The following is a 14,521-nucleotide window of genomic DNA, read 5'->3' on the forward strand; positions in this document are numbered from 1 at the left end:
TGCCTGTTATGTAATCAGGTGTTTTCTGTTTGTAACGTATGCAGTCATGTAGTAATGGTTTTGTAATCACTGTTTTTGCTTTTCTCTTTCAGCTTTTCAGGGAAGTAAGAATAATGAAGATTTTAAACCATCCAAATATAGGTAAGCAACTTCCTTTGCCCTGTAATTATGAAGCAGACTTCTTGCTGTCAGTCCATTGCTGTCATGATGACTGTTCTTGTAATCGTGTGGTGGCGTTCGCAGCCCTGAGGAATTTTGCCACAAAATGCCTTCTTAAAAGTAGCAAGCCCAGACTGTTTTGCCCCTTGTCCGTGTGTGTCTGTTTACTGTTACTGGGACTGGGATAGCCATAAAGTCTGCTGCTGTTCCTGTCGCACCTGGTGAACGGATCCTACTTTCAGCAATCATTCAGCAGATTTACAGAGGGAATCCAGTAGGTTGCCTTCCAATTCCCTTTCAGTATCCTAATGATAGACATCAGTTAACCAAAATCAGGGAACACAAAAAGGAGTTTTCCAGTGTTTATCAGTGTTAAACAACTTCTGTGCCGTTCCATCTTTTGTGACATTTATAATTCAATATCCTGTCCTTTTTTTTTCCTCCCCTCCTCCTCTATATTTAGAAAGCAAGCTTAGTGGTTTCTCATGTAATGAGTTTCACCCTCTTGAGGATTATTACTAGAAAGTGAAACGGCAGAACTCCTGGCTTTCCTTCCCTCCAGAAGGCTTGTTACAGCTCTGCCCAATTAATGTCTTCTGGTTCTCTGCTGAAATCGGGTGCAGAGACAAGTGAGCCCTTCACAGCCTGGGAGGAAGGCTTTCATCACCTTTTGGAAAAGCCCCTGCGAGCTGTCAAGAAACTGTACTGGGTGGCGGATCAGTCTGTCGTGTGATCAGTATCCTGTTCGCCAGCATTCTCCTGACATTTTTGATTAACCGCTGTGGGCTATATGACTCGTTACACACAACGGTTTTTTTTAATACATTCCTCGTGGCCCTTCATTTTTCTTATTGGCTCTGTTTGGAGGCTTTAATTGCATCTGCTGCTGAATGAACAATGCTAAGATCAGGCTGTCCTGTGTGTTTGATCCATCTGTAAGAATGCGTATCCAAGATGTCTTGAAAGGCGATGCCATTTCTCTTCTTGTGCTGGCTTGTCAAGTTATTCAGCCCATTCTTGTGCTCTGTAGAGCTGCACTGGTTTGCTGAAAACTGGGAATGCTCAAGGAGAAAAATAAGTGGGTACATGAGCCTGCTAGTTGGTCATTGAATATTGCAGCGTCTGACCTGATTTGTTTTCTACTTTTCAAAGAAATGATGCGAATTCTTAAAATACACTGATAGCGCACAAGCTTTGAGGGCACGGTACAATTGATCGCTAAACCTTGAAGCGAGAACGTTTCAAAGACCGACATTGAACAACTTGGGAAGTAGTTGTGGTGTTGGAGTTGTTTTGTCTGTTTATGAGCAGTCTACTGAAGACGAAGCCTGTTTGTGCACTGGGGCAGATGAAATCCTGTTTTTACGGTCAGGGATCCCTTTTTACATTATTTAGGAGGCTTTTTTATATGCTGCAGGTTATAGTGCCTGTAGTTGCTGTTTCTTTAAATAATAAGTCAGGCATTTTAGCATGACAAAATCATATTGTTCCCATACGTGTTTTTAAAACCTACTGTATAATTGTTCATTATTAAGCATGATCACATGCAGAATTAGTCTTTTGTGGTTGTATTGCTGTTTTACTGAACTTCCTCCCTTGCATTGGGTAGTAGAGTAGTGAGTAAGCTGTTGGACTCAGGTTGTGGGTTCGAGTCCCCACTGCAGACACGGCTGTTGTACTTTACCCCAGTTGCTCCAGTTCATCCACCCAGCTGTATAAGTGGGGTCAGGCATTGCTGGGGGGGGGGTCATCCCTGCTCTGGACTGCCTGGACATCCCTGTGGGCGGGGGGACCATGTGCTCTTCAGTCACTTACCACTACAGAGACCAGGAAGAGCTCTGGCCCCTCGAGCAACTCTGGACCTGCTCAGGCGCTTGACCCCGTCACGCGGGACATCAGAATAAACCGTCCTTATTCGTATAGCCCGGGGGTTCCCAACCTTTTTTGTCAGCTGAACCCCTTCAGCCTGAATTATGTGCCTCAAGTACCCCCTTGAGATTTTAACTAAATCAGTCCTTTCAGTAAATGCTACAGCAACCCTCTTAACATGCTTCTCTTCACTTTGTTAAAATATGAATACTACTACTGTTGTTTTTCTTATTACATTGTTATTTATTAATAGGACTGTTTAATTTGACATTGACGTTTCCGTCACAATCTCGCGAACCCCTAGGGGCTGGCGAACCCCTGGTCTAGGGGATGTTTAGCATGTTGAGCGTGAGAAGTTTTTCTAAACCGAGCAGTGGCTCGCGCTGAACCCCCGACGGCTCCAGCTCAGCCAGGGCTCCCTCGTTGAGCCCTCGTTTCTCTTCAGTCCCGACTGGTTTCCACCGCCGGCAGGTCGGACCACCGCTACAGTGAAATCTCCTGGGCCTGGGTGGGGACTGAGAGGCCTCTCTCTCAGATCACGCTTGGTTTCACGTGTTTACAGAAATTGTTCTAATGGAACAGGAAGCGTGGCGAGGTTCTGTTTTTATCAGTGCTTTCAGGTCGGTGTGATTTGAGAATCTGTTCTGATCTGACAGAGGTTCGATGAATAATTCCCGTTCAGTCCTTTTTGTTGTCCCCACTTGTGCGTTCTCTCCTTGATATTTTGGCTATGTTGGGAAAATAAAAGAAATATTCCAACGAAACAGTGGCTTGATTACTCCGCTGGCCCCCTTTTGCCACATGCATCTGATTCTCCCTACACCCCCTTTCTGTTCCTCTGCCCCCTGATCCGCCTGGTCTTTGAACCCCTCTCAGTGGCTACTCCGAACTCATCTGCCCAGACAGCACCCCTGATCTCTCAGCTCTTCGCTACATCCTTCAATTCTGCATTTCATTGCGTTGGTTTTGGGTCAGTAACGGTAATATAACTTCCTGATTGCACTTATTCATTCTTAACAAGACCTACATTGACACACAGCTCAACCAGCATGTGTGCTCTGTGTCCGCGCCGCACGCCTTTTAATTCTTTGCTATTCCATTTGCTTGCGTCCGATTTCTTCTAGCCTCGTTGTCAATTTATTGATTTTTTTTTTCAATAAACTAATGCAAATGTTCTGTGTGTTACGTGGGTTGAGGACTTCTGCTGAGCAAATAAAAAAAGAGTCATGTAACAGGTCCCACACGTAGCTGCTGCAGTGCATGACGAACTGGTAAGCAGGGTCAGGGATCTTTTTACTCGTTGTGTTAGCCCTTTGGAAGCAGGCCCGCTCGATCAGTTTGCCATGCTTCAGGCACTTCACATCGGCTTTTTTCACAGAGATATGTGGCAGATCATCTGTGGGAACATGTGACAAGCACTGCTTTTTTTTTTTAACCGTGTGCTTGCCATTTTCCATTTCCTTCGAGGAAGGGCAGATCAGCGTGGCTCCACTGGAGTCACGTTTATCGTGTGCCCATCGTGTATCGCTACCTGTTTGGGCTTGAAGCCTGTAGGTCATGTGAAGTGGCCAAGCAAACTCTTAACTAGTTTGTGTCTTTGCCGATCCACATGGATCTCTAATAAGCGTACAAGAGACCCGGCTGTGATTTCCATTGCCGATTCCTAAGCTTGAAAAAAACTTCAGTCATTGGCCTGAGCTAGGAGAGAGAGACTTGGTCCATACTAAGAAAACTAAGCTTGCTTATCAATTATGAATTCATTTCAGTCATGTGTAGGTTAGAAATTTGATACACGGTTTTTATAAAGGGAAAATGGAGATTAAAATGGGGGAGCTGCATCAGCCTGCAGTTTTATGTACTGGTGCTTGTTGTCATTACGCTGCACAGTCAGATCCATGGCAAGGAGAAACACGATGAGCGTTAGGCTATGTTAATTTCTAGCAGTGACTGTTGCACAGGTGCACAGGGCCCAGGGGCAGTTGGCAGTCTGCACAGCTGCTCTTTTTTCGGTTAGCCCTGAATGATTGCCCTAGACTAAAAGACAGGCACCCCCTGCTGGGAAAAGTCAATGCAATCAGTTTCTGAAAGCCTACTCTACGCAGGGTTGAAGCAATTGGTTCTACATCTGTATGCATTCATTCCCTTTGCATAAAATGATTTAGTTAAAATGGTGCTATGTTGATTTACGGACATGAAGCTTTAAAAATATCTGCAAAAAACCAAATGCCATCCACAATACTCATTTATATTTCCTACACGATATTTAGATGAGTCTGAATTGTTTTCAACCTATTTGCTTTTAGGAGTTATTGACTGGGCTGTTAATATTAAAATTCTAAAAAATGTGACTGAAAAACTAAATGACTAAAATGTGAGTTGGTCTTAAGAAAATAATTGTTGGCATCTTACAGGTTTGTAGCAGTTTTTTTTTAAAATCCGTTACGTGAAGCTAAAAATAACCACAAAGCAAAAGAACAGGATTGGAGCAGAGGAAGAGTAAGAAAAGAGGTTAAGGATCTGAAGTGTTTCTGATTCGTGACTGTGGGCGTTTTGTGCGTCTGTGATAAATTTAGGTACAGTTAGAGCAGTACACTGATTCTTCTGTTAATGAGCACTTGTCAGATCTCAGCTGCCTGCGAGGTGGGAGTTACTCGAGAATATTCACAAAAAAAATGACTTCCATCAAATTTCCACCCTTTATATTCTTATTAGCAACATTGTGTTGCAAGGAAGCTGTTTGTAAATACATTTTTAAAAACTTTTCCTTTTTTTGCCTTAACAAAATGCTTCATTTTTAGTGGTAAAGGCTTCTGTCCCAGATCAGTGCTCTCTCGAACTAATGGTATTCTCCATTTCCAGAGGCCACATATTAACAGGTTTGTTAATATTACACACCCACTAAGCCCCAGAAAACTGTAAACACATTTTTGAGATTTTTTTTCCTACGAGTCCAATACTCGTCACAAGGTTAGCTTGTAAAGCACTGTACCATTTTTTTTATTGACCTTGCAGAAGCTCCCCGTACATAAATACATCCCAGTTACCTCGCTTGATGGAAGACAGGATACACTCGTGCGTACAGTAGGAATAGGTAAAGGTTTTATTCCACGCTGAAAGGAAAAGAAAAGAGACAAAAAGCTTCGGCTGCGTGCCTTCTTCCCGTGAAGATGGCCGACCCAGGGAAGGCTCTGCAGCCAGCGTCTCTTTTCCTTTCGGCTCCGTTTAAACCTTTACCTGTTCCTTTGCAGCCCCTGCGTGCTGGCGCAGCTCCCTGCTCTAACCTCTGTGCTCATACACGCAGTCCGGCTGCATCGCCTCCGTGGAACGTCCTTCTCCTCTCGTTTCGTTTCATTGTGTTCGAGAGGTTCAACGGGCTGAACGCACGTGACTGGTACTGTATGTAATTTCCTGCCACAGCGTTTTTAACAGAGGGCTGCAGTAGCTCTCGGTCCAGTTCTGGTGAAACTAAAGCTTGCAGGCGAAGGACGTTCCTGCAGTGTTTTCAGGGCCGGTCCTGGTTTAATGCTTTCTGCTGCAGGAGCCAGTGAAGGGGATACCATTCAGCCGGCACTTCAGACACCCCTGTTTAATGTTTAACACTTGGTCTCCCATTTATTTGTGATCAGAGTGGATGGTTTCCAGCCCCTTCAGCCACAGACTCCTATTTAAAACTTTCCCCAGACCTCTCGTTAAAAGCCTCTGAACATTTTTTTCATATGCTACTTCAGTCACTTTGTCAGTTTTCCAAATAGTTGTGGTTAATTGTTTTTCTTTTATCCTCGTTTCAGGCCACTCCTGTTCAGCAATTATCTGTTCAGAGGGCAGACATAGACAGTATAATGGAGCCAAGATGAGGGGGGGGGGGGGAGACACCGGGGTTTCTCCTTTTTTAAATCAACCTCTGCACCTTCAGGCACTGCTTTCATGTCTGAGAAGCCTAGGTGTGTCGTTTCTGAAACACATTTTTGTGGGGATGGATTAAAAAATCGGATAAAATGAAGCCATTTTTAATTAAAAAAACGTTTTCTCCTCTTCCCTCTACAGTGAAACTGTTTGAAGTCATTGAAACCGAGAAGACACTGTACTTAGTAATGGAGTATGCCAGTGGAGGTGAGTGGAGCCGCCCAGCTGCAGTTGCAGCACAGGAGTAGGGGAAGGCCTCTGCAGGCCTGCAGGTTACCTTGGTACTGGGGGGTTGTGGGGGGAGGTTCAGTGTGTGGGAGGTGAGTGTTTTGTGCGTGTTGAGGGGAGGTGTGGGTTCTCCGAGTCTGAAAGCGGAACCCGGTTTGTGTCGCGCCAGGGGGAGCGGGCTTCTCTGCGTCGGCCTGGGCACGAGAGGACCCGGTCACGTTTAGCGCTGCCCCAGGAAAGGAGAAACGAAGTCAGATGCGCAGGCTGACGGAGCAATGCTCTGCAAGCAGGCCAGCTGCCTGCACCTGCAGTGGGCCCGTTTGAAGCAAAAAATTCCACGATGCAAAACAAAGCTCTTCTAGTCTGGGGTCAGTCATACCTGCAGAAGCTTTCAATTCTATGATGATGATGATGATGAAGAAAGTAGTTTCTTACACTTATATAGTGCTTTTCTGGACACTCCACTCAAAGCACTTTAAAGGTAGTGGGGACTCCCCACCACCACCACCAATGTGCAGCCCCACCTGGATGATGCGACGGCAGCCATAGTGCGCCAGAACGCTCACCACACATCAGCCATCAGTGGGGAGGAGAGCAGAGTGATGAAGCCAATTCATAGATGGGGATTATTAGGAGGCCATGTTTGGTAAGGGCCAATGGGAAATATGGCCAGGACGCCAGGGTTACACCCCTACTCTTTTCGAGAAACGCCCTGGGATTTTTAATGACCACAGAGAGTCAGGACCTCGGTTTTACGTCTCATCCGAAGGACGGCGCCTTTTTACAGTATAGTGTCCCCGTCAACATACTGGGGCATTAGGACCCACACAGACCGTTTTTGCATTCCGTCCTGAGTGACCGTTGGAAGAGTATTGCTAACAGTCTATGAATAACATTTTTTCCTTAAGTATAATTAGAAGGATACCATCAAGACCTGGAGCTTTGTTGATTTCAAGGTCTTGTAATACTTCTGCTGTTGTCTTGATTCTGCACGTGGCATGTTGTCATCTTCTTGGTGAACAGCTGAGTGCAATAGTCATATACCATGTGAGCCATTTCCCTTTCATAAGGTTTTCCATCATTATCTCTTGTGTCCTTTGCCCTTTAGTTGCCGTGGTAATACTGAGAACATTGCAATGGTGGCTACAATTATTTTTTAACTCTCTTTTGGCCTTTCTATTTTTTTTACCCATACTGCAGTTTGTTGTGCTGACTTTTCTTAGCCGAGTCTCCTTCTTTTATCATTTTAGAAAGTGCTTTATTTCCCCTTGCTTTTCTTAATTGATTAATTAAACCATCTGCAGTTTCCTACTGTAACCCTAACCTCCAAGAGACTGAGGTCTGCAAGTCAGGGGGCATTGGAAAACTCCAGGTTTCTCAGACTAAAGTGAATTCCAGTCAACTTCATAATTATTGCTGAACTAAGGTAGCAACAAAGACCTGGAGTTGGTGCTTTATGCAGACAAATAATTAAACTATTTATTTTGCTGTTTTAGCACTCTGCTGACTGGGGAGTGTTTGAGAGAAAGTTACCTTTGTCCTGTGAACAAAGTTAACTCCTATCAAAAGGGAAAGACAACTAGGAAATAAAGGTGATAAAACCTCTGTTATTTTTGTCAAAAGAATTTATTTTTTTTTGTCTTTCAGGAGAGGTCTTTGACTACCTAGTTGCACATGGAAGAATGAAGGAAAAGGAGGCCAGAGCTAAATTTAGACAGGTACTGCAGTGTGCTCATTTTAAATCTTCCCAGCCATATTTCTTTATTGCATTTCAACCCTACAGCTCTGGGTTAGAAGATGGGAAGATGCAAATCATTATTTTTGTTTAAACATGAAGCAGACTCATCAGAAAGCCCTTGGAATTTAGTGCAGGTATATACAAAGGCTCTCCTTATAATATCTCTTTATTTTCTCCTTATATTTGCCCTTATATTAGGTAGTTGAACTGGCAAAAGGTGGCAAAACTATAGGTCTCTTTAGTCCCTGAATAAGTCCAAGAGTTATTCCATTGGCTTGTGTTAGCTTGGATTAGTTTGTTTTCTTGATGAGGCACAACTTTCCAAGCAAAGATGCACACACCTCTCAGCTTCATGATTAGAAAGACGGATTTGTTTTTTTAATGCGTATTGATAAGATGTGGTGTATTTCATATCACTTCAAAACTTCTAAATTTCCATGGAGCACAAGAGGTCACCATTACAAGAAGTCACACTGCTGTTGAGCTTTCTTCCTTTTCTACATACAGATATGGTTAAAGTATTTAATTGTATTATTAGCTCACGCCTTAAGTTATTTATAGATCTATGACTGAAAACTTCCAAAGCTGTTGGTTGGGAGTAGACCTGCCCTAGAAGCACCATCCAGAAAAATACATTCTATGGTGTAGCAGCCAGCTTCTAGAAAAATAAAGGATTCAGTAGTAGACCTCTTTATCTTAAACCCTAAGATCTGTAGATCCTTCCTAGAGTTTTTTTTTTAAAACAACAAATCCTCAAAGTAGCTCTGCAAGATTTAGGTGATGCAGCTTTTCCAGCTCCTCCCTCATCTCCCCTCACCCCAAGTGTTGCAGTCCAGCTCTTAGTTTTTCCAAGACACAGAATTCTGGGTCAGCTGGAAAATGCTGCAAGAAGATCTTCCAGGTAGTTCAATGTTTCTGTGTTTTGGGATGAGCAAGGTTTTCTCTTGTCTGGCTTCTGACCACATGCTTCACTGCCTCATTTTTGCATTAAAATTGTTCAAGACGTTCGTGTGCTTCAGTCCGGTTTTCCCGCTTGGAAGTGTTTGCAGCAAAGAAGTGCAGTGGAAGATGTTGCAGTCATTTGCTCTCTTTCACCGGGTCCTGTTACACAGCTTCAGATAATCCCCGATTATGAAGATGTCAGTGTTTCCAGCAGTGAACTAAAAGGAAAAATGAGCTTCCAACCACTGTAACAAAGCAAGAGTCTTAAGCATTGCCACAGTCTGTTCAATGATGACAAAAAACGACAGTGCTTTGACAAAATGAGTAATTCCTCCTTAGGGGTTAATAATAATACGTTATTCTAGGTTAGCAAGGTGTTAGTTTTGCTCACAGGTTTTAGGTTGTTCATCTGATACTGTTTTCAATTTCTCCCAACAACTCAAACAGTTGTTTTTTGACTGACCCTTTTTTTTGTTTAAAAGGCAAAATGACTCAGGGATTGAGTTTTACAGAATCTGTTTATGAGAATGGGAATTTAGTGTAGCTGTGTATAACATGCAAATCTGGCACGAGAAAGCTTAAACACAGGGTCCAGTGCAGTTTAATCAATTATTGATTTCTGGCAACATAAAAGCCAAAGTGCTCATCCTGACTAATATGTTTTGGGGGATAAATTTTGTGGAGACAGCCATTAACATTTTGATTAGAGGCTGTTAAAACGACGTTCTTTTTGGGATCATTTAAATCAGTTTTCTGTCGCCCCCTTGGCAGAATTAACACATGAGATCCACATTCAAAACACTGCTCCAAGTGAATTTGAAGTTCAGTAAGTTAATGAAACTTGTCTTCTCCCTTTGTGTTTTGTTCAGATTGTGTCTGCGGTGCAGTACTGTCATCAGAAGCACATAGTTCACAGAGACTTGAAGGTGGGTAGAGTGGAGTTGGTTTGGATACTTGCAACCTTTGTGCTTCCCTGCAGTTGCTTTCAAAAGAACACAGTACCCGCTGTCTCCCTCCATCCCTCTTCCAATTTCATCCCGAAGGGTGGTTGTATTGTAAGCTTATGAAATATTCAGAACGCTCTCTCTTTTAATGCATTGGTCATTCACGTGGTAAGACCTGATTAAATGTGTTTCACGGGAAAGCCTGCAAAGACTGTTCTCAATCCCATGGAACCCGTGGATGATTCACAGGTTTGTAGAAGATGGCCCCCCCCCTGCCTGTCGCAAGCCACATGTCAGGGATGGAAAGAACAACCTGTTGGGTCTCAGTTCAGTCTGTCCCATAGCTGTTTTGAATTTATAACTTGCATTTGGGGGGGGGGGGTCATTCTTTGCATTGCAATCAGTCGGCAAACTGTGATTTTTGTTTGACTCGGGGAATCTGTGAAGGCACCTTTGATGACAGATGAACTAGATGATAAACACGCTGGTGTGGCCCTGTGATGGGCTGGCGTCTTGCCTGGGGTGTGCCCAGACTTTCCCTGAACTGGGAGAAGTGGTTAGAAAATGGATGGGTGGTAAATAAACAAATATCCAGCTCAAAGCAAAAAACGCTGAAGGTGTTGAACTCCATAAAACACCAGCCATCAGTCGTGTGTCTGTGTAGCATACATTTCTACTACTGTGTATGCCTTTTTAAGCTACACGGGCTTCTGTAATGGCAGCTCAGTTCCCGTCTGCTGTTGAGTGGACTCGTCTGCTGTTGGCGCTTGATCCGCAGAACTGGATCTTTGGGACTGGGGGGCGGGGAGGGCGGCACAGCTGAAAATTCTTGTCTGTGTCCCGCGGGATGGCCTTTTTTGCTGTTGTTTTTCACTGTGGCCTCTGCCCTTTGACCCCAACCCCCCCCCCCCCCCCCCGCAGGCGGAAAACCTGCTCCTGGACGCGGACATGAATATTAAAATTGCCGACTTCGGCTTCAGCAACGAGTTTACGCTGGGCAACAAACTGGACACTTTCTGCGGGAGCCCCCCCTACGCCGCGCCTGAGCTCTTCCAGGGCAAGAAGTACGACGGGCCGGAGGTGGACGTCTGGAGCCTGGGCGTCATCCTCTACACCCTCGTGAGCGGCTCGCTGCCCTTCGACGGCCAGAACCTGAAAGTAAGGGGTGGGGAGGGGGGCCTGTTTAGTCATTAATAATGGCTTACATTTATATAGCGATTTTCTGGACACGCCACGCAGAGCGCTTTACAGGTAACGGGGAATCCCACAACCACCACCAGTCTTAGCCCCAACTTGAACGGTGCAAGTGCACCAGTCCGCTCCCCACACACCAGCTCTCAGTGGGGAGGAGAGCAGGGTGACGAAGCCAGTGCAGACAGGGGGTTTATTAGGAAGCCGTGACTGCTAAAGGCCAATGGGCTGTCTGAAGAGGAGAAGGAGTTAATGGTCAGTCGCCTTGTAACATCTATTTGCAGCCTTTTTGAGTGGAAAAAACATACCTATGGAGTTGAGCGTCACCTTGCACGCCTGAGTTAAATCATTCTGGGAGAGAAAGGGAATCAAAGGCAGAAATTTCAAAACTGCCCCCACTCTGCGTTATTTTAAGCAGAGTGCTTCTTAAGAAAAATGTCAAAGGAGAGAGAGAGCTGAACTCTGGTGGTGTGAGTGGTGAAGTATAGACCGGATTAAAACTGCAGGGCTGAAACAAGGTAACTTGTTACTATGAGTCTTTTCCAGAGTGCCTTGTATTGGTAAAGTCTAGCCTCTGCTGTTTTCGCAAAGCAGAATGTCGTTCTAGTGTGAATACCGGCACTGAAGCACAAACCAGACAAATGTAACCAAATCCTAAAATCGCTGGACCAGTTGCTAATCAGTTTGGGTACAGAATAGGACTCGACTGTCTCTGGTCTTTTAGTAAAATACAGTGAGTTGAGAGTTTGAAATCCTCAGAGTACATTGTAACCTGGCACATAGATTATTTTGTTAACACATTGTACAGTGTGAGAAAGGTGGATTTTTATGTTTTGTTTTGTGTGGCCCAGTAAAATGTTGCCGGGAAGTTCTTAAGACATTCCGACTAGACTACAGAAGGATAGCAAACTAATGTTGTCAACACGTCTTCCGAGCGGAGTTGTAAATCACGTGCAAAACCTTAAAGTATACCCTAATCTTTAAGGAAGTGCAAGAGACATTCAGGTGTTTCAGGTCGTCTCCAGCCAGAATGTGCGGCCCATGGTTCTGAAGTTTGACCAGAGCTTGGATGTGAAGGTCAAAGTGCAAGCGTGGTCTTTCTCCTTATTGGCAGGTTGGAGTGTGCCCTCCCCCACCTCTGTCCAATCCCTGCCTTTCTCTCCTTGTTTGCAGGAGCTGAGGGAACGCGTGCTGAGAGGAAAGTACCGGATTCCTTTCTATATGTCGACAGACTGTGAAAACCTCCTCAAACGCTTCCTGGTGCTAAACCCATCCAAAAGGGGTACACTTGAGGTGAGAGAAGACAGTGAAAATGTAAATATTTTAGTTATTACTTAACTCTCCCTACACGCCCCACCTGTCCTGTGTAAGTGTAGTAGCCAGTGTCTCATTAGTGCTGTAGAACCCTGGCCTGAAGCTCATCGTGTTGTGTGCAGAGCTGTAGACATCTGGAAGATGGGCTTTCTCATCTTAAAATGTGATGTTCCAGCACCACCATTTGGTCATTTTACAATGCAATTAAAAACTAGAACTACAAAGCTGCATCTGACCACTGATTTTCTGAATTGTTGCAGCGCTGTGTTGTAATCTACATGTGCATGCTTGCATGTTTATGTACATATTTACGTAACTAAAATGCCTTCTTTATTTAAGAGTTTGAAGAGCACGTAAGTCTAAATAAAGCAAAGACTTTTCCGTCAACTGATTTCTTCACCTGTTGCAAAAATATTTGTGTGTTTTCATCTGTTCTGCTTTAATTAAAGAGCATTTTGCCAGATACAGTATCTTTCAGGTTATAAGAGATGAATGAATATGAAGTGTCTCTATCGTAGGGCATGTTGCAATGGGGTTGTCTGTAATGGTTATCTTTTTTAGCAAATTATGAAGGACCGGTGGATCAATGCAGGCAGTGAAGAAGATGAACTAAAGCCTTTTGTGGAACCTGACCTGGATATTTCAGATCAGAAGAGAATAGGTACTTGCATCCAAACGTTACAGTGTGATTAGTCATGGTATGTGCTGTAAATAGTATTATTCCCTCGTTGGCTGGTATCACTGCTTTCTAAATGTTGTGGTACTTCAAGTTATAGGTCATATGCTGCTCATTGGTAAGTTTTCCACGCTGAGTTATTTTGAGGTACGAACAGGAGAGGATTACAAAAGCCTCCAATAAAAATAGTCATAAAAAAAGCTGCAATTTACATTTGTAATTTTAAATTCTAATATTATATTACACGATTTTATTAATGTAGTGATACAGTTTTAGCCCAGAAAGATTACATTAGGCTTTTGTGGGCTATATCTCACCATAGCTTGATAAACCCAACCCTAGGACATGTTTTTAAAGGAGTGGCCTGAAAGTAGCTCTGTCCGTATGGACATGACAAATTAAAGCCAATTGCATTCTCACAGAAGAAGTGTGTAATGAGGTTTGAAGTACTCTGCAGGAGCACCTTCTAGTTTTTCCTTTGTGCTGTTGAAAGTTAAATGCACACACTCCTTGCTGGCATGTTTTTCTCCCCCATGAGGGTGGCTTTACCAGTGGCTGTGCTTGAGGTTGCTGCTGGCGTTTTGGTACAGAGATGGCAATGGATTGCTTTAATGTGCAGCCTGTAATGTTTTGCTCTGGGCTGCCTGTGATAGTGTTGTCCTTAAAATGAACTATCGACTGAAGAGAAAGTGTCAGTGTGGTTTGCTTCAGTCAGTATTTGCACAGGGCTTATTGTAGCCACTATGCAAATGGCAAAGGTTCCCTTCCTAAGGTGTGATGATGACCCTACAAGGGAAGGCATTGAAGAAAAAGTTGCATTGGGAAAAAAAAAGTGAACTTTTACACACAGTGAACACAATAGGCCCCCAAGTGACTGGATAAAGCAGCAGAGACACTCTTTCAGAGCCCAGGCTGCGCACTGCAGTCTAGCTCTCATCGGTCTAAGTCTGGGCTGCTCTGCCCAAGGGACCTGCAGTCCGTGGTACAGAGTTAACGCTGGCAGAGCTTGGCTGGGTCCAGTCCAGTTCATTTGTCATCTGCACTAGTGCGATGAGATGCTTATTTGCATGTATGCTCCTGTACAAAGACATTAAAGGAATCACCATAAACACAGAACAGCAGTTTTTAAACGTTTTTTTTTTAAAAATCAGACAAGCAGCGTGAGAAAAAAGGCCCATCAGTGTGAGTCGGGGGTAGGGGTAGAGTTCAGAAATGTGACAGCCCGTGGGAAGCAGTGGGTAACCCTGTGGCCTGCCCAGTACCTGTGAGCCGCCATTGCCTGTGAGTGCACTGCTCCTCCAGCTGTCCCTCAGGTGTCCTGTAGGGGTGCGCTCATGATTCTTCGCGGTCCTGTGCTTTTATAACGGGTGTAGGGGGTTACTTAGTTGATCAACAATTGTCGAATCCCAATTGGGGGGTGGGAAAAAAGATTTAAAAAAAAGCTTTAAATACCTGCCTTAAAAAAATCGACTTGGTAACAGAATATTTGTGATTTTCTCATGCACAGGGTGTACAATAAAAGGACCACTTTGTGTTCTCTTGTGTGATATCTGCCCG

The 14,521-nt window shown here is 44.1% G+C and overlaps 1 protein-coding gene across 20 annotated transcripts in view; it reads left to right on the plus strand.

Moving 5' to 3' along the window:
• mark3a (MAP/microtubule affinity-regulating kinase 3a) overlaps nt 1-14,521 on the plus strand; it is a 62,172-nt gene that overhangs the window by 31,835 nt on the left and 15,816 nt on the right. For 13 of the 20 annotated variants that reach the window (XR_011190203.1, XR_011190204.1, XM_069193095.1 and 10 more), the window contains exons 4-10: nt 93-141; nt 6,073-6,138; nt 7,807-7,877; nt 9,709-9,765; nt 10,705-10,941; nt 12,148-12,288; nt 12,850-12,949. Coding sequence is in view for 18 of the 20 variants with exons in the window: in XM_069193095.1 (XP_069049196.1) it covers nt 93-141; nt 6,073-6,138; nt 7,807-7,877; nt 9,709-9,765; nt 10,705-10,941; nt 12,148-12,288; nt 12,850-12,949 (721 nt within the window). In the remaining 2 variants the exon portion in view is untranslated. The remainder of the gene's footprint in view (nt 1-92; nt 142-6,072; nt 6,139-7,806; nt 7,878-9,708; nt 9,766-10,704; nt 10,942-12,147; nt 12,289-12,849; nt 12,950-14,521) is intronic. The other 7 variants (XM_069193090.1, XM_069193093.1, XM_006632173.3 and 4 more) reach the window with 1 other exon arrangement.

The sequence above is a fragment of the Lepisosteus oculatus genome, chromosome 8 (assembly GCF_040954835.1).
Source record: "Lepisosteus oculatus isolate fLepOcu1 chromosome 8, fLepOcu1.hap2, whole genome shotgun sequence".
NCBI classification, from domain to species: domain Eukaryota; kingdom Metazoa; phylum Chordata; class Actinopteri; order Semionotiformes; family Lepisosteidae; genus Lepisosteus; species Lepisosteus oculatus.